General features: G+C 35.9%; 1 protein-coding gene across 4 annotated transcripts; it reads right to left on the bottom strand.

Moving 5' to 3' along the window:
• Positions 1 to 1,135: 1,135 nt before the first annotated feature.
• LOC102592403 (dynamin-like protein ARC5) lies at positions 1,136 to 18,838 on the bottom strand. Of its 4 annotated transcripts, none has more exons than XM_006341766.2 (18): positions 18,404 to 18,837; positions 18,150 to 18,314; positions 17,946 to 18,068; positions 17,456 to 17,677; positions 15,797 to 15,930; positions 15,617 to 15,709; positions 15,370 to 15,433; positions 15,069 to 15,117; positions 12,376 to 12,458; positions 11,679 to 11,836; positions 11,503 to 11,563; positions 8,867 to 8,929; positions 8,644 to 8,744; positions 4,674 to 4,731; positions 4,030 to 4,380; positions 2,719 to 2,883; positions 2,510 to 2,631; positions 1,136 to 1,610 (listed from the first exon to the last, which is right to left on the bottom strand). In XM_006341766.2, the coding sequence occupies exons 1-17, from the start codon at positions 18,752 to 18,754 to the stop codon at positions 2,557 to 2,559; spliced, it is 2,316 nt and encodes a 771-aa protein (XP_006341828.1). In that variant the 5' UTR covers positions 18,755 to 18,837; the 3' UTR covers positions 1,136 to 1,610; positions 2,510 to 2,556. The 4 variants fall into 4 exon arrangements, with proteins under 4 accessions (XP_006341828.1, XP_006341829.1, XP_015161803.1 ...); XM_006341767.2 differs by having other exon boundaries at positions 2,525 to 2,631; XM_015306317.1 differs by lacking the exon at positions 1,136 to 1,610 and having other exon boundaries at positions 2,237 to 2,631; positions 4,030 to 4,202; positions 4,317 to 4,380; positions 18,404 to 18,838.
• Between the last annotated feature and the right edge of the window lie 537 nt (positions 18,839 to 19,375).

Below are 19,375 nucleotides of genomic sequence, written 5' to 3'. Positions count from 1 at the left end.
TTGTTATATTGTTCAGCTTAGCATATATGATGCATGCTTAGTACATTCAAAGTATTGACACTTTCTTTTGCGCTTCATCATTGTATGATGTAGGTTCAGGCGCTCAGCATCCAGATCACGCTTAGCTCGACTTTCAATCTGTATTCAGCAGCTTCAGTGGTGAGTCCTCATAGTTCGAGGACAATAGACATACTTTACTTTTCAGTTTCAGTCTTGTTAGAGTTAGCTGGGGGCATGTCCCAACAACTCAATTCAATTAGAGGCTTTCAGACATATATTAGATTCAGCTTGAGTTGTTAAGTATTGTTTCAATCATTACTATACTCTTCATATATTTGATATATTCAAACTTGTTGGGTTTTTTCCTATTTCAGATATTAACTATTTTTAGCTTCCGCACAGTGAATGATTTAACTAAACTTGTATAGGTATGTTAGGCCATGGGTTAACTTGGGGTCACTTGTGCCACTAAGCACCGTGTCACGTCTAAGGGGTAGCCTCGGGGCGTGGCAACTACCTAGTCCCTTCATTGTTCAGATGCTTGACAAGTTAGCCCAGGATCAGGAAAAGACCACGTTCATTTGTCCTTATGGCACTTATGCTTTCAAGTGTATGCCCTTCGGACTTTGCAATGCACCTGTCATTTTTCAGAGATGCACGATGGGTATTTTTCACGACATAATGGAGGATATGGTGGAAATATTCATGGATGATTTCTTATTCTTTGGTAAGTCTTTTGAGCTATGTTTGCACAATCTTGATAGGGTTCTTGCCCGATGTGAAGAGATGAATCTAGTGCTAAATTGGGAAAATGTCCTTTCTTGATTCGAGAAGGCACATATAGTTCTAGGTCACAAAGTTTCGAAGAATGGGCTGGAGGTTGATAGAGCCAAAGTTGAAGTGATAGAAAAGTTGCCACCTCTGATTTCGGTGAAAGGGGTAAGAAGTTTTCTTGGGCATGTTGATTTCTATAGAATGTTCATCAAGGACTTCTCCAAGACTACCAGACCTATGTGTAGTCTATTGGAGAAAGAGGTGAAATTTAAATTCGACGATATTTATGTTGCTAAAGAAAAACTTAATTGAAGCTCATATCTTGATTGCTCTTAATTGGGAGTTGTCATTTGAACTCTGATGCCAGCAATGTATTAGTGGGTGCAATATTGAGTCAAAAAAAAGGTGTTCCATCCAATCTATTATATGAGCAAGACCCTTGATTCTGCACAGGCAAACTACACAGTGACAAAAACGAGGATGCTTGCTCTAGTGTTCACCTTCGACAAGTTCAGATCGTATTTGGTAGGTACTAAAGTTATTGTTTATACTAATCATGTTGCTACTATGTACCTATTCAACAAGAAGGATGCAAAGTCAAGGCTCATTTGGTGGATTTTGTTGCTCCAAGAGTTTGATCCAGAGATTAGAGACAGAAGAAGCACCCAAAATCAAATTGTCGACCATCTCTCGAGGTTTGGAGGATTCTTCACATGTACACAATGGAGGACAAATCCATGAAGAGTTTCTGGATGAGCAGTTGTTGGCCCTAGATATCACTCAATTGTCTTGGTATGCAGATATAGTGAATTTGTTGGTAAGCGAAGTGTTTCCACCTGCAGCAACCACACAACAAAAGAAGTTAAACCATGATGTGAGAATCTATATATGGGATGGGTCATTCTTGTTCAAGTAAAGGCCAGAAAAAGTAGTAAGGAGATGTATTCCAGAGAATGAGGTCAATCGAGTGCAAGAAAGTGGTCACTCATCACCTTATGAAGGCTATCATGGAGGTGAACGCACAGCCCACAAAGTGTTGTAATCAAGATTCTTTTGGCCCACATTATTAAAAGATGTCACTTACTATGTGAAAGAGTGACCAGTGCTAGAGGATGGGTGCTATTTCGAGGAGACATGAGATGCTACTGAATATCAATCTTGAGGTAGAAATATCCGATGTGAGGGATTTCGACTTCATGGGTCCGTTCCCACCATCCAATGGAAACCAATACATTCTAGTGATGGGGGATTATGTGTCTAAGAAGGTTGAAGTTGTAGCTCTTCCCACCAATGATTCAAAGATTGTCATAAAGTTCATGAAAAAACACATTCACTAGATTTGGGACTCCAAGAGCTATTGTTAGTGATTGAGGAAAGCATTTCATTAGTGTGGCCAAGTAGAAGTGTCGAACAGAGAAGTAAAGCAGAGATTGCAGAAGATTGTGAATGCGCAAAGGAAGGATTGATCCTTAAAGCTTCATGATGCATTATGGGTGTACAAAACAGCATGCATGAAGTCATTTTGCAGCCTTAACAAAATAAAGGGACAAAACCCAATTGAACTACATTACTCAAGCAATTACCTAGTATAGGTTTTGGTTAATTTTACAGTCTTCAGCTGTGAATAAGGGAATCATACTAAAAGCTTCAATCATGTACAAGATGTTTTGTCATTTCTTCTTTCAATCTAATAAACTGAAGCATGCATTCAGAAGGCATAATTACAGAATATTACTCTTGCATTTTGTACCATTCAGGAGACATCAACAACTGATGATTTAGTTACTGCCCAAACATGGCCTGCTGTGAATTAAGTTGTTCGTGTATGTAGCGAAATTTCTCTTTAAGCTTTTGTACCTGCAAATTTTGTCAATATTAAGAAACCAAAAGGGAGAAAGAACTCCAAGATTGACAATTACACAGGAAGGAGAATGGAATGGATACCCTTTTTAGCTCAATTTCAGTTTGCCGCTTGTCTTGCGCTACTGAATGCCGCAGGTTAGTGATGTCAAAAACATTATCTAAATTATCTTCAAAAGCAGATTCTAAGTCCTCACGAAGCATTGCAGGCAACTTGTCAACAACAGGCATGAGGAGAAAACAGTTGAACTGCAGATAACAACAATTTCTTTAGAAAACAAACAAAAAGAGGAAGTTGAAGCAACCTAACTTAATATGAAATGATTTTCGACTAAGTAAATGATCAAACATATTGAATTGCATTTGCTCCATACTGAAAGCTGATGCAACCTCTAGGGATAGGGTCCAAGCTGGTATCTGATACTTTGATTAGCAAATTAGTGATATGATTCAGACTTACACATAACGACTAGAATTTTAATAGCAAGATATTATGAACAACACTTCATTTGGGATTAAGGCTTAAGACCCGTTTTCTTTTTCAAAGATTAAACGAAAAAGGGTCTAAATAACCCCTGAACTATGAGATTTGGTACAAAAGTGCTCTCGACATTAACCTTTCAAGCCAAAAATGCCCTTATTTCTAATGGCCCACACTCATAAGGTGGATGGAGTGCAATATTGTACCATATCTCATAGTTCATGGGAATTTTAGGCCCTTCCCCGTTAAAACAATTCGAAATTACCTAATATGTGGCCTCATATGATTGGCCTAATTTTGAGTTCCATAGTAAACATTAAAAAAAAAGTTAGTCCTCTCTCCACACTCACTCTCCACCCCACCACACACACCCCACAACCCCTGCACTTTTCTTCTTGGATATCAGACACCATTAAAAAAATTAAGTTTTCTTTCAACTTACGACAAAACAGAAAAGGACAACCACATTCATATAGAAACAATTAGTTCAACATTCCCCATGATAATAGTACAAATCAAAAGAATATGAACATGTAAGTTCATTCCGAGTTTGAGTCCCGAATATCCTAATTAGGAACAACAACAACCTACCCAATGGAATCTCACAATTAGGAAGAGATTAAAAGAAAAAAGAATGAACAAGACAATTAGTTAACTGATAGCAAATTTTACATTAATAGAAAATAATATATTTTTTAGATGGGACAATCAAACCAGGCCGGTATGTATTTTAGTTGGATCCCGGGTAATGAGTTGAGTTCTAATAAATTAGGGGTTTATTCAAAATAGACCAATAAACATTTAAGATTGTTTGCTCAACATATGAATGCATATAATTTATATTAATCATTCAGATTCAAACCATTAAATATCTTTATAGCCATGAATATTTAGTTCTGCTGAGAAAAGTGTACCTTTAGTTCTGTTGATGCAAGGAAATATTCTCTTATGCCATGAAATATTTGTTGAACCAATGCATAAACAATTCTTTCAGAAGAAGGAGCAAGCCTCCTATTCCAAAGTGTGCTATCTAAAAGGTCGGCCAGTCTTGTTTCTGTTGTCTGAGTACTCATATTTGAATCATTACCTGAAGCCAAATGGCTAAGCTTTACATCTGTCCTGGGCTTAACATCCTGCTTGTTATCACTGGCTACAGATGCAGTTGACAAATCTTGAGAAAGACCAGTAGATGTGGAATTACCAATAATGGCAGACTGTTCGGATCCACCAAATGAATCTAGGAATTGACGTAATCCAGCCCGATTCTGGAAGGGTAACAGTATATATGCAGATAGATTAGACCAGAAAAGAATTATGACAGGAAAACAATGAACGAGTTGTTACCAAAGCAAATAATGCATGTCAGCCACTACGGACTCAGACCAGGCAGAGGGAAAAGAGAAATCAATAGACAGAGGACCAACTTAGATGCCACTATGTTTTACCTCATATATTTTCACAAAACACATCAATTCAAAGGACTGAAACCCAAAGATCGATAAAAGATATAGAATGGGTCAACAACCATTATATTTTAATTTACATGCAGTAAGCTGACCTTATTGTGGAGGGACCATGTCACATAGCGAGTGGTGCTCACTAAATCTTCCATGCACCTGGAACACATATAAACAACAAAAGACTAGAAATTAATCAAATGCTAAACTGAAAGCAATTTTCTTGGCATATCTGAAATGTACATGAGAAGTATCCTCTGTGAGCATTAGAAATGAAGTTTCACAGGTCATACTGCAAAAAGGTAAGGAAATACAAAACCAAGAAAGCATAATGGGAACCACACGCACTTAGGTTAATCTAAAAATTGTAAGGATAGAGATTTTGAAGCCACTCTAATAAATTGCTAAGCTCAGTGGGATATCTGGAAACACAAAAGTTAGTAATGACAAGGATTGAAATTTAGATCCTGGTGATATCAAAAGAGAAAACAGAGATAACAAGCTTACCAAGATAGAAGTCTTTTTATCAAACACACAGTTTACACCACTTTATGTTTATGGAACATAAAAGTTATAATAAAACTGATAGAAAGAGGGGGGAGGGGGCAAGGAAATCATGTTAATTATTGACATTTATTAAAAGGCATTTTTGAGATGAGCCCAGGGTGGAGCGCAGTAAGAACTACTACATCTCAAAACATTAATCATAATCAATAATTGACTAAACAAGAGACAAAACTGGTCATCTCGAAAAACTAATTCGACTTTTTAAAAAAATGAGTGGAAATTTATAAATTAACTTGAAAAAGAAAGCAAAGAAGGAACATACAATCAGGAGCATCAAACCATAGCAAGTGATGAAGAATGATGTGTTTTTGCTTTGTAGTTTGCACATTGATCATTTTTCATCTATACCCGAAGGAGGAAGAGAAGGAATAAAATTAGGGCCTGAGAATAAAAAATATATATATTTTAAAGATTTTTATCTGCTTAAAATTTAATAACAAGTTGAAATTTTTAATTTAAGGACTTAATTAACAATTTTAATTTTAGTTAGGAGAGGTTTTCTAGGCTTACGTCCCAAAACAAAAATTCGCCCAATGCCTAACTGTACACCCAGATTGATGGGGCTTATGCCTTATGGTACTTTCACCCCCCACAAATCTTCCCTATGCGTTCTTACTAGGGATGGCAATGGGGCGGGGCGGGGTGGGTTTAAGGTGGGGCAGGTTTTAGGTTGTGCAGGGTGGATGGGATGCGGGGTGGGTTGAGGTGGGTTTTTTTAAAACTAATGTGGGGCGGGTTGAGGTGGGTTTTTTTAAAACTAATGTGGGGCGGGTTGAAGTAGGTTTTTTTAAAATTAATGTGGGGCAGGTGGCGGGTATATGTGATTTTATGTGGGTTCAAGCTTAATATTAACTTTTTACATGAGCATTATTTATTAAGATAATTTCTTTAAAGCTACTAAAATATTCAAGATAGTAAATGAAAATTGTTCAATAAAAAATAATACAATTTCTTACATGTTTCTCAATTGGCCTCTAAAAAATAAATTCTAAGTCACTATCCTATTAAATTAATACAACTTAATGAATAATGAAAAATGAATTTATTTGTATGAATTTTATTTTTAGTATCAAACTTAACTAGAAAAAGAAAATATTATAAAAATTATGCGGAGCGGGTTGAAAATGAAAAAGGTAGTTATGCGGGGCAGATTAAAAAATTTGCGGGTTTAACTCAACCCGCCCCGCCCCATTGCCATCCCTAGTAAGAACGCATAGGGAAGATTTGTGGGGGGTGAAAGTACCATAAGGCATAAGCCCCATCAATCTGGGTGTACAGTTAGGCATTGGGCGAATTTTTGTTTTGGGACGTAAGCCTAGAAAACCTCTCCTAACTAAAATTAAAATTGTTAATTAAGTCCTTAAATTAAAAATTTCAACTTGTTATTAAATTTTAAGCAGATAAAAATCTTTAAAATATATATATTTTTTATTCTCAGGCCCTAATTTTATTCCTTCTCTTCCTCCTTCGGGTATAGATGAAAAATGATCAATGTGCAAACTACAAAGCAAAAACACATCATTCTTCATCACTTGCTATGGTTTGATGCTCCTGATTGTATGTTCCTTCTTTGCTTTCTTTTTCAAGTTAATTTATAAATTTCCACTCATTTTTTTAAAAAGTCGAATTAGTTTTTCGAGATGACCAGTTTTGTCTCTTGTTTAGTCAATTATTGATTATGATTAATGTTTTGAGATGTAGCACTTCTATGTACATTTTCATTTATTTTATATTTTGTTGAAAATTCTATACTCCCTGTGTCCAACAATAGTTGTCCACTATTGACTTTGCACACTTCTTAAGAAACTATAAATAGAAGGCTAATTTACTATACTCCCTCTGTTCCTTTTTATGTCATCCTTACTATAAATAGTTGGTCCATAATACTTGTCATTTTATAAAATCAATGCATAAATTACAATATTCTTCCTATTATACCTTTAATAGTTAATTAGTTTTGAAAATGAATATTTGACCAACCTAGAAAAACTAATAAGTAATTAATGTTCATAATAAAATCTAGGAGTACTTCATACATTGATTAATTACTCTCACCATTGCACTACTCTATAAAATCTGATTTTGAGAAAGAAATTTCAACAAATAAATTAAAAATAAAAGATGGAGAAAAATCAAAAATAATCTTGAAAGTTGAAGCTTCAACAAATTTTATCAAGGAAGATGTCGGTAGTGTAACTATATTAAGATCAGGAATTTCTCGTCTAATTTCATTATCAATAACATCATATTTAACAGGAATATTTAAATCAATTTGAAGTAATGGAATTTGAATATTTTGTGATGTTGTCATATTTGCTTTATGAATTTATAAAAAATCATTTTTACACAATATATAGGAAAACTGAGCTGGGAAAATTTTAATTTTTTAAATTTTGGATTAATTCGTATTGAAAAATTTTGGCTCCAAAAAAAAAACTCAAAAATTTAAATAATCATCCAAATGCATTTCATTTTTGAAATCTAGCATATGTATCATTTATTGAAAAGTTAACTTCAAAAAAACATTAAATAAGGATAGAATTGTAAACTTACTTAATTTTTTAATGCAAGTGAAATCTAAAAAAAAGGTGACATAAAAAGGAACGGAGGGAGTATCATCCTTTGAATATACTCCCTTCGTTCCTTTTTATATGTCACCTTTTTAGATTTCACTTGCATTAAGAAACCAAGTTTACAATTCTACCTTTTTTTAATGTTTTTTTGAAGTCAACTTTTCAATAAATGATAAATAAATCTATCTTTTATTTGTTTGTTGAGATTTATTTTATATAGTAATGCAATGGTGAGAGTAATTAATCAATGTATGAAGTAATTACAATGAACATTAATTACTTATTAGTTTTCCTAGGTTGGTCAAATATTTATTTTCAAAACTAATTAACTATCAAGAGTATAATAAGAAGAATAGTGTAATTTATGCATTGATTTTATGAAATGACAAGTATTATGGATCAACTATTTATAGCAAGGATGACATATAAAAAAGAACAGAGGGAGTGGTAAATATAATGTCTAGAAAAATGACTATGATTAATGATGAGGGTAAATTAAGAACTAAGTATAAAATTATCCATTGATTTCATAAAGTGGACAAGTATTGTTGGACATCCCAAAATAGTATAGTAGACAACTATTGTTGGACGGAGGGAGTAATTTTACATGTAATTTTATCTTTTTCAGTATTACTTATTTTTATTATATTAATTTATAAAAGAATAGAAATAACATAATCACGGGGCTTATGCCTCACTGTGTATCAAGTAAAACGCCTCACCTCGCACTCAAACCTTTTAAAACATTGATGATAACCATCCAATAAAATAAAGAAACTAAACTAAAATTTTAAAAAGAAAAAAAGCTAGGATCATTTGTGTTTTGACAGTTGGAGCTGAAGAACCTTATGATCACCACAAGCCATTCTAGACAATGATAATTGTGAAAAGTAATTTGAACATGAGAGTATAAATGGAGAAAAGCATTTACTTTTCACGGCATGATTTTTCAGTGGATTCTGCAAAATTGTTGAAGGCATCTGCTACACGCCTCAAAAATACATCATGGCCACTCAGGTACTCCCCTTCTTTCTATGGAAACAAGTCAAACATCAAAGCATTAGTTTTCAGAGGAACATGATGACATTAATTGCATGAATCCTCAAATATTGCAAGGGAAGAACAGCAAACAAACAATACAAAGTAACTTGTACCTGAAGAAGATAAACAGCAATTGGAAGTAACCGTTTCAGAATGTGTGATAGTCTGCAACCCAACTGTAAGCAAACAGTGGCAGACTTGGTAAGGTTACATAAATATGGGAGAGTAATAAGAACAATGAAATGATCATAGAGAAGCAAGAAAAATTACTGAGAATATTATAAATCTGTAACATGCCAAAAGAAGAGTACTTTTATTCCAGGCGAATTTTCTCCAGCTAACTTCTTCAAATCATTTTGCAACTTATCAGAACTGATGCACAGCTCTTGATATCTCCAATTAAAATGAATCTTTCATATTGGAGAATTACATGTTTGTTACAAGCTATAATATAGATGGACTATTAAAATTTGCGACACCATTCTCTTTCTTTCCCTAACTTAAGCTCAGTTTCAGCCCATATTACATATCCCAACTTCTTTTGGGTGCATGCACAATTTTGAGAAACTGACTGCCACAGATAATGTATGGATCAATTTCTCAGACTCTATCCATATGGGAAGGTGATTTGGAAGAAAAGGTGGCTTAGCAGGTGGTGATGATCGACATTCAAGTATCCACTGCAAATATGAACGCAGTGTAGTTACCCTTTACTCAAAATATGAATACAGTGAAGATTTTATATCATTAACTGTGTAATCTAACTTACCAGCAAGCTGTATATGGTATTTTACTTCGTTAGATATAACTTTGGATGTAATGACCTGTATGGTCGTTTTGTACTTTAGACTTATTTTCCCCAATCTGACCCTCTCCGTAGCTTTCTTTTGTTGTTTATGACTTGCAGGGATGTGTAGCATGGTTCCCGATGTGATCGGATGCATCTCGGAGAATCTAGTTTTGGATATTTGGAATTTGAGAAGTTTTGACCAAAGTCAATATTTTGGGTTAAGAGGTTAGATTTGAGTTATGACGAGTCCATTAAGTTCAGAGAGTGATCTATGACCTAGTCGGATGTTTTGCATATATAGTTCATGTATTCCGTATCTGTACTTTTGTAGCATTTTATCATGCTTTCATATGTTGTCTCGTGCATAATGTACATGATAAATCATTTGGTTATTGTCCAATGGATCTAGAAGACTGGATTCCAGAAGGAAAGATGATACGGTGATTATCCGATGGGTCTGGGAGACCGGATTCTGGATGGAGTGATGATACTATTTTACCCGATGGATCTACAGACTGGATTTCGGGGGCAGTACACGGACCATGCGAGTCCCCCGTGGGATGGGAGACCAGATTCTGGATGGAGTGATGATACTACTTTACCCTATGGATCTACAGACCGGATTTTGGGGGCAGTACATGGACCGCGCAAGTCCCCCATGGGTCACAACTACCTACAGAAGGAGCGTGTGTATACTGGTGCATTGGACATTGCATCTCATCTCATATTACTTATATTCCACTGCATTTCAGTTGATTGGCTACCTTGCTTGATATCGATTTTTGCCTGTTTGGTTGAGGTTATTTGAATCTACTTGCTTAACTTGCTGATTTCCGGTTATTTCTGAGAATTGTGACTATCTTGTTCCATTTACCTGTTGAATTATCCATATCTATGATTGATATGATTGTTGAGAAGTGTGGAAGTAAGCATGGTAAGACCAGCCCTCGCCATCGCTTCATTTAGGGTTGGTCAACGATGTTGCTGAGCACACATGTTTTCCCTACTCACCCTTGTTTCCTGCACCTTTTGTGTGCAGATTTTTTCCTAAATTTGAGTGGTAGGTTATCTTGCATCCATTTGGTGATAGTCTGGAGTATTCGGGGTGAGCTGCTTGTTTATTCCGCAGCACCGGACTCCATCCCTTTTTGTTTTATCTCTATCTTTTCTTATCGGACAATCGTAGTACTTATTGAGAGTGTAATCCTATTTAGAGGCTCTAGTACTTCTGACACTAGGTTTTGGATAGCGTTCTCTGTATTTTCCGCACTTCCTATATTATGAATGTCTTGTATTGACCCTACTATCGGCTTTTATCTTACTTCCGTTTTTAAAGTAGCTAAAGACGGACTTAGTAGTGTAACTGATTCAACTACGGGGTTTGGGTTGGTGTCATCGTGGCTTGGGATTTTGGGTCATGACATTTGGACGCGTTGACAGTTTTCATTGTACCCGCGAATATTCCGCCAAACCTACCCGTAAGTTTAGGATAACATGGTGGATAGGAGGAGGGTTACATTGAAAGTTTAGTACCTACCATTGGTATGGGTAGCATAAGCATAGAGAGCTTTTAAAAGTGGAGCATGGATCTTTTAAGACTCAACCCATGCCCTGCCCATTTCCATCTGTGCCAACATACAACTAAAGGTCAGTAATTCGTAGAGGTGTTCTGTTGGTGCAAGTTTTTTACCCTTGTATTATAGTCATAAGACTCATACCTGCCACATCTTAAGTTCTAGAAGGAACAACTAATCTTTGTCACTCTCTTTGAGATACAGATTCTCTCACCAAAACTTAGAATACTTGCCTAGCCCTAGCCCTACATAACTTAGCTGAGAGTTGAATCAATTCACCACCTAGCATATATGAATTACAGATGATTTAACTCCATAACAGATGACAATTAGAAATTACAGAATATTCAGAAAATAATAATAGACGAAAATAGCACTAAGTTACCTGATGAAGGAAAGGTTCAAATGTATCACGAGCCTTGGCAACAGCAATTACACAGGCTGTTCTAAATGCTCAATGTTTCAAGCAAAGGTAAAACAAGAATTAGCAAACAGGAATCAGAAAATAAGAAGCAGACCTAGATATAAATGTAAAATCATGAACTCCAAGTGTATAGGCACCTGGAATAATTAGTTCCATCATGAATGTCTTCAACTCCACATGCATTCACTATTTCTTCCCGTGTAATTGGAGGGCATTTAATTCCTCCAACGACAAAACGAAACTCAGCCATTGCACGATGATATTGAGCACCTCCATAAAGACGCATACCTGCATTCTGCATGGAATAACAATAACTTCACTAATAAGTAATTTTGATGAAACTCCTGGTACAGCCTTTTGCCAGAAGACTAGATAGACTTGTCTTAGACGATAACATATCTATTAAGCAGACAATTAAGACATTCTGAAAGTGATTCACTCTCCTATTTCGCTCCAATTTACAAAATACTCCTAGTAGACAGCTTTGAAGATGAAAAGTTGAAAAACTTGTGGAAACAGCATAGGAACAGGCATCTACTATTAGTAGGAAACTGCTAAACGAGTATTTCAATCTTGTAACCAACACCTACAGAACAAACGAAGTGGTCTAAGGTATGCAATTTGCTTTCCATCAGAATTAATTAAAACCAATTAAATGATCCAATATCCCCTCAACAATACTAGAATCACTGGCAGGACAATATGTGTTGTGCCTCAAGCAACTGTCACATCTGCACTGCATGTCTAAGTATCGACTTCCAAAATTTTCCCTTTTTTTTTAATCTAACCACAGGATCAAAAACTAATCAAAATTTACAGATAAATAAAGCTTACAGGTATCAGTTTGTGTGGGAACTGAAGACCATCAGATCCAATAAATGCCCCTCCATTGACCCTCTCATCTTGTAGGGTTTCTCCTGCACCCATACACAGAGTTGAGCTTGTTGAAACCCGAACATATATAAAGTAGGCTTCTGCCTCCAAAAATATTAGAAGTGTGTAGTTTGACTTCATCATAAAAATCAACTTCTGCAGTTGGGTTAGTTCAGTCAGTTCTGCTCTGTTGTTACGATTCACTTTCCGTCTTTTTTTTTTTGAAATCAGTAACTTTGTATCATTTCAAGGATCAAAACAGTACTTGGGTAGTACTGAAACCATATTTACAATAGAGCTCTAGTGTCTTTCCTTTCTAGCTATAAAGAATCTAGAACATCTATGATAGACACAGTATCACTTTCCGTCTTTTTAAATAACCAAAATACCGGACACCTCAATTAAAATATTACTCTTTATGTCCCAATTTATGTGGCACACTTTCCTTTTTAGTTTGTCCCCAAATAAAATGTCACCTTTCTATAATTAGAAACAACTTAACTTTAGAATTCCCCTTTTACCCTTGATGAAATTATTTATAGCCACACAAATATCTAAGGTTTGTTTTAGACCACAAATTTCAAAAGTTTTCCTTTTTTAAACTTTGTGCCAAGTCAGTACTACACAAATTGGGACGGAGGAAGGACAAGATAGAATAATACATCTATAAACACACACACACATGCATAGAATATACACTGAGCCTACAAGCTACAGCCAATAGGGTTTCTGATTTCCTACTCCACTTCTTTCTTTGGTTTCCTATTCCAAAGTTCCATCTCATTTTCACTCTTTAATGTCACTCTGCGTCTTTAACTTGTTTCTTTAGTCTTTCACACTTTCAATCTTTTGACTCCTTAGTTTCATTTTTTGTTTTATGCTGCTGCTCATGCATTCTCTGCTGAGTGCTCACCCTCATGGGCCTTGATCCTAGTGTCATAGCCATCGGCTATGGAGCAATGACAGAAGGCAAGCAGCCCAATCATGCTTATTTTACACATGTTTTTTATTTCTTTTTTTTAATCACATATTCAATATTATTGCAACAAAATGAGAGGAAAATGAATCTTGGGCTTAACTCAACCCCGAAATTAACTAATGATGTGAGACTTGTCCAAGACCAAATAAAGATACTATGGCCCATACCTTCAACCAATGCGGAACTCTTAACACCCTTTTGTTTACCCTCCACGAACACTAAAACATCTCAGACGTGGATACGTAATATGGGGGTCCAACTTTGGGTAACTCAACATTAGGGATGGGTCTGACTCTAATATGATGTGAATCCGACATTGGTTGAGGATATTGTTGTAAGTCTCTTTGTATGGTTTTTGATAGTTCTCATCTCATGAGTTACTTTTTTGAGATTAAGTCTAAGGTCCTTTTTTTATTTTCATTATCTCAAAGCAGGCAAAGGAGTTGAGTTCAATTCAAAGTGTCACCCGTTATCAAAATGAACATCTAAACACTTTTTTTATAAGGTAAAACAAACTTCTTAGTACATAACCCATGAAAAAGAATTATGCCCGCACATGATGGAACGCATTGCACATCTAACAAAAATAAATATAATATGTCCCCTCTCAGCTTAACATTTGTACATACACCAATTAAACAAAACTTAAGTCATAGCTTAATTTATAGAACTTTTAATTGCTTATACTAAGTAGGACTCCTCAGAGATAAATCTCGTGTTTTGCTTGCTTGTTCAAGTTCTTTTAAGACCTTAATCAATGGAACACTAGCCTTTCAAAATTTGTAACTACTTTTTTTTTTTTTTTTTTGATAACCGAGAAATCTGTCTATGACCCGCCCTTTGGACCAATCACAGCCTTCTAAACTCAGTGGATAATGGGCCCGCCCCTCTACCCTTCTCCACTTAAATACCGGGCTTCGCTTTGCATGGTGTGGGGCTTGAACCTGCGACCTAAGCCACAAATCCTCCACCTTTTGCCACTTGAGCTAGGCCTTGGGGGCAATTTGTGACTACTTTTTGACATGCTATTTTACTCTGGTGTAGTATTAGCTGATCTTCAAGCTGGTATAGCTATTACACGTCTGTTCACTGAGTAGGAATTATTAGTTGGTTGTAGAAACAAAAGTGAGAACACAGTAGAATTTTCAAACACAAGAAATACAAAGTGAAATTTGAGGCAACAAAATAAAGCCAGAAAAAGAGACCCATCTAGACTAAATGGATCTAGCTAATAGTGTTAAGTTGTGGATTCTTGAAAACTAAAAACTTAGTACTAGACTGAATAAAGTGGGACAGAAATGAACAGTGTGACGTCTAAAATTTAATACTCCACATAGTCAGTTTAATTTCGCATTTCCAACCTTCTCGTTGCTGAAAGTCTACACATCTAATATCTTCAATTTTATGAAAATGGCATTCCAAGATGCAAAATTGTAGGCAATCTACTTTGCAGAAAATGATTTGCACTTCCAATTAACTCCAGATTAAAGAATCATCTCCATAAAAAGACAAATGATCATTGGAGAGGAGAAGAAAAGGTAAAGAACATATGGTCACTCTTGGTTTATGTCAAGAAAGAAAATTTCATTTGCTAAAACTGAAACTAACATCAGGTAACGCTTTTAAAAGATATAGCCTTTATAGATCAGAATACCAAGCTGGGACGTAATTTTACCGAATTTGTCTGGTGGTGCAATAACCGTTCCTTTCAACAGCAGTGACAACTGAGAAACAACCAAACTTCAGTTAGGGTGGCTTATCTACTAAAATGACACCACTAAACATTTAAAAATGAGCTAATGGTAAGACCGTTGTGAACAGTAAGAACCATTAGGCAAGCAAAAGAAACATGTCCAGTGTATAAACTAAATGCAGACCACTTGAAGGATGGTCTTTCCCTTCAACATAAATGAAAAAAGATATTATGTGATGAAGATAGAATTTAGGCATATATTGGTTTGGGGCAAACTTCACACCTTGGTCAGAAATAGATCATGGAAAGTTCTTCCTTTCTCCTTCAGTTTTGCTTCATTCAAAGAGCTGGAACAATGGAATAAACATCAAATTTGGAAAAGTATATAAAGATAACAGAGATGCATTAAATATTTCTTGCCAGGAAAAATGACAATAGATCCCTCTATGAACAGTTAAAATGCAATATGCACCACTGTCAGTTTAAATTGTTTCTTCTGCGTTATCCAGCCTAAGAGAGTAGCTGCAAACCTGAGTTGTTGATCTAATTCACTCAGCTTTCTAGTGCTGCTCCGGTACTCTTTCTCGAGGAGGGGAATTATTGATGGCACACTATCCATGTACCTGGGTAACATTACATTTTGAAGGTTAAAGTTTTGGAATCAAATGAAAGACTTGAGGCATACAAAAAAAGGAGAAAAAAAAATGTACCTTTTCAAGAGCAACTCCTCCAAGAACAGCCTAAGGCTGTTAACACCTATTCTGCTTCTTTCCTGCTTTGAAAGTGCTCTGCCCAACTTCTCCTCCAACGCTACTAAATCTTCCACCTCCCTTGATGAAATAGCCTGTAAATCACAGCAATAATGATGTATTCCACAGGACATTGCAACCTAGCTCTACTCATCTACATTCAACATTGAATCATAGTGGTATACAGTATACCTGTCAAACAAATTCTTATAATTATTTTTATTTTTAATAGTAAAGGTACATCTCAAGTAAATAGCTCAGCAGATCTTGTTATAGTTGATTCAGGCTCATCTACAATTTACAAACATTTTAAACTACAGCTAAGAAGACCTAAATAGCTCCTATAATAAGGTAATACACTTGAAGTGATACAATAATCCTGAATTTGCTGGTAATCTAGAAGAAGGGAAGACGCAGAGCCTGGAACGTTGCTTCGCTAGCCATCATGCTTTGGTCTTGTGGAAAGAGAAATAAAAGAGCTTTCAAGGGGATGGAAAATGATTTTGTACACTTGAGAAATAACCTTCTATTCTTAGTTAATTTTTGGTGCACCCATGAGATTCTCATTCATATAAAAGATTGGGTGTCGTTTTTTAAATAACCATACCATGGTGTAGGTTCTTTAACAGGTTGTAACGGGATTTATCCCATATTAATTAAATTTACTTTTATCAAAAAAAAAAAAATAGCAGAAGACTACCAATCAAAAGGACAGCTTGATGCAAGAAGCATCATGTGTTAATGCAGGGTCCAGAGATGGGGTGCCCTAATGCAAACATCAGTGGCTCGAATCCATGACCTATATAGGTCACAGGGAGATAACTTTACCTTTTCCAAGGATGCCCCTCAGAAGACTACCAATAAAAAGAATTGCAGAAAACCTTTTCCTGATAACATGCATTGTGATATCAGTACTTGTTATACAAAAACCAACGGGAATAGACTTTCTCAGAATGTAATATAGCATGCATTCTATCTAGTGATTCTCAAGTTATTGCACCACCGAATGGAAATCCAACCAACATGGATGCAGATAACATACCTAGCTGCAAGAATCACTTCAAAGGCACACAAGCCACATCACAGGATCAACATAAATGGCTTTGTATTCCTGAAGAAATAGTTGGGACTGCATATTTAAGAGCTTTTATGCTTTTGACAATTGGATTAGTTAATTGACCAACGGAACACTCACCAATTTCCAGATGTACACTATGTTTTGTTCTACAAACAATGTTATTGATACAATGACGGAACAGAAAGTCAATTTTTGCACTCTCCTTTGGGCATTGTTTTTGTGAAGAGCCGAAAAACCAAAATCAAATGGCATAAGGTTAAAGCATCACAAATTTCTACTGGATACTTAATGATCTTTTACTTGGTCAACATGGAATTTTCACCCTTAGCCCTTCCGACCACACGACAAGGAGTTAACTTGAAGAAATCCTGGTTACACTGAGTAATCCTATGAAATGCCAAAATGAACCAAGATTGAAATACAGTTTGTTCTTCACTGAATGATGCAGCACAAATTTCAAGTAACATTCCCCATTATCGTAACTTTCTCATAGAAAAAGAAAGGCATATGCCATATGGGGATTGAGAGGTCAGAAATCGAACCTGTTTGAACTCATCATTGGATCTGAAAACTGATTCAGGTCCAAAACCAACTCTCCCAGAAGGGACAGATGTAAAAAAGGGAGAATCACCCAACATAAATCCATCAAGTGTACTGGCTGGTGGGGAAAGGAAAACTTCCACATCAGAAGCTCGTGCAAACTGAGGTATTTTGGTATCAAGCTTTGTAGCAACCACCACAGTCCTTGAAAGCTCCGGATCAATCTGTTATACGATTACACACATGAAAAAAGTAAAGATGTTGTAGAGAACACTCAAGAGCACACAAACATCTGAACACGCTGTGTTTAACACGGTGACATGGAAAAGCATCAATCTTTATAGATTTATTTTAACCGTTTCGGCATACATAAAGGAGTTTTACCTTCATTTTTGCCAGCACATATCATATTGTAGTAAAAACATTGTGCAAACTTTAGGCTATAACTTATCAGGAGCACCTTTGGCAAAATTAGAATAAAACAGGCAGTACCTGCATCACTACCCTCCTCGTAGTTGCATTGCTCCAATCATTACAATCTTCAAGGCACAATATAATGAGTTCTCTGTGCTGCATTTTGGCTCGCACCAACGACTCCACTGCACGAGCTTGAGCCTGCAATGTATATGGTCTCAAGCTTCAAATAATTGTGTTTTCATATTACACAATTTTCAAAATAGTGGAAAATAATTGGACCTGTAAAGCCCGATTTTTCCGACTAGGTGCTGGAGCAACAAGTCCTGGAGTGTCAATAATAGTAAGGTTGGGGCAATATTTGTATTCTATTCTGATGATTATCTCTTTTGCAGAAAACTGACATGTTTCCTTCTCCAATCTCATGTTTTCAGCCTCAATATATGCCTACAAGAGACAATATAATCAGGAAAAGTTTACTCCCTAATGTAAGGAAAAAACTTTTTGACACATCCACCATAATATAAGGTTGATACCTGAATATCTTGGAGAGATTTTTCATGAGAAACAGAGGGGTCAGAATCAGACAAGAGATGGCAAAGGGGAGTGTCACACTCGGGGTTGTATTTCATGTGAAGAGTAATGGGTCGTCGAGTCTTCGTTCCACCACCGACATGATTGAATTGGAACCCCATTAGAGCCTCCACCAGTGCACTTTTTCCATCCGTCTGGTGCCCCACTACAAGCACAGCTGGTGCATCAAATGGAGTGTCGAACTCTTGAGCCAAACCGTGCAGCTCATTGTAAGCCTCATATAGCCTCCATTGCCCCTCCAATTCGTCAATATTTTTGGTAGCGGAATCTGGTGAACTTTCTTCGCCCGCCATTTTCAAAGATCCAGAGACTATAGACTAGTGAGTTGAGTGTGTATGTGTGACTGACTATTTGTGAAGCCTTTATCCCAATTGAATTTTGGAACCACCCAAATAATTTCGAAAGGATTGATTGGGAAAACACATGTTTGGGCTGTGCTTTCATTTGGGCCAACAAAACAAAGTTTGTTTTGGATCTTTTCCTTCCTCTTCTTTTCAAATGGTCACTTTTCTTTATTGAAAAAAGATTCTTAAAAAAAAATTAGAATAATCATATATTTAGGTGATACGTATTGTAGAGTTTACAGTAGAGTTGCAATCTGAGTTATTCTTATTAGGAAAATACTTGAATTTTTGAATCGTGCTTTCTTTCCTCTTATCTATTAATTAAAATATGTTTAGGATAAATCATCTTTCTATCAAGGTTAAGGAGTCAACTGAGCATCTCTACGGCAGAATTGAATATCCTAGTCGAATCAGAATTCACGCCACCCGCCCTTAACAAATAGGAGGCGTTCCCTTCTTTTTTCCAATGATTATCTTTTCTAAATTACAAAAATTGTGAAGATAAAAGAAGGATAATCAATAAAATAAACCAAGTTTTTAATTATTTTCTTGATCTCTCTCTTTTGGTAT

Source organism: Solanum tuberosum, unplaced genomic scaffold (assembly GCF_000226075.1).
Source record: "Solanum tuberosum cultivar DM 1-3 516 R44 unplaced genomic scaffold, SolTub_3.0 scf00028, whole genome shotgun sequence".
Lineage (NCBI taxonomy): Eukaryota > Viridiplantae > Streptophyta > Magnoliopsida > Solanales > Solanaceae > Solanum > Solanum tuberosum.
This window is presented reverse-complemented; position numbering and strand designations above follow the sequence as displayed.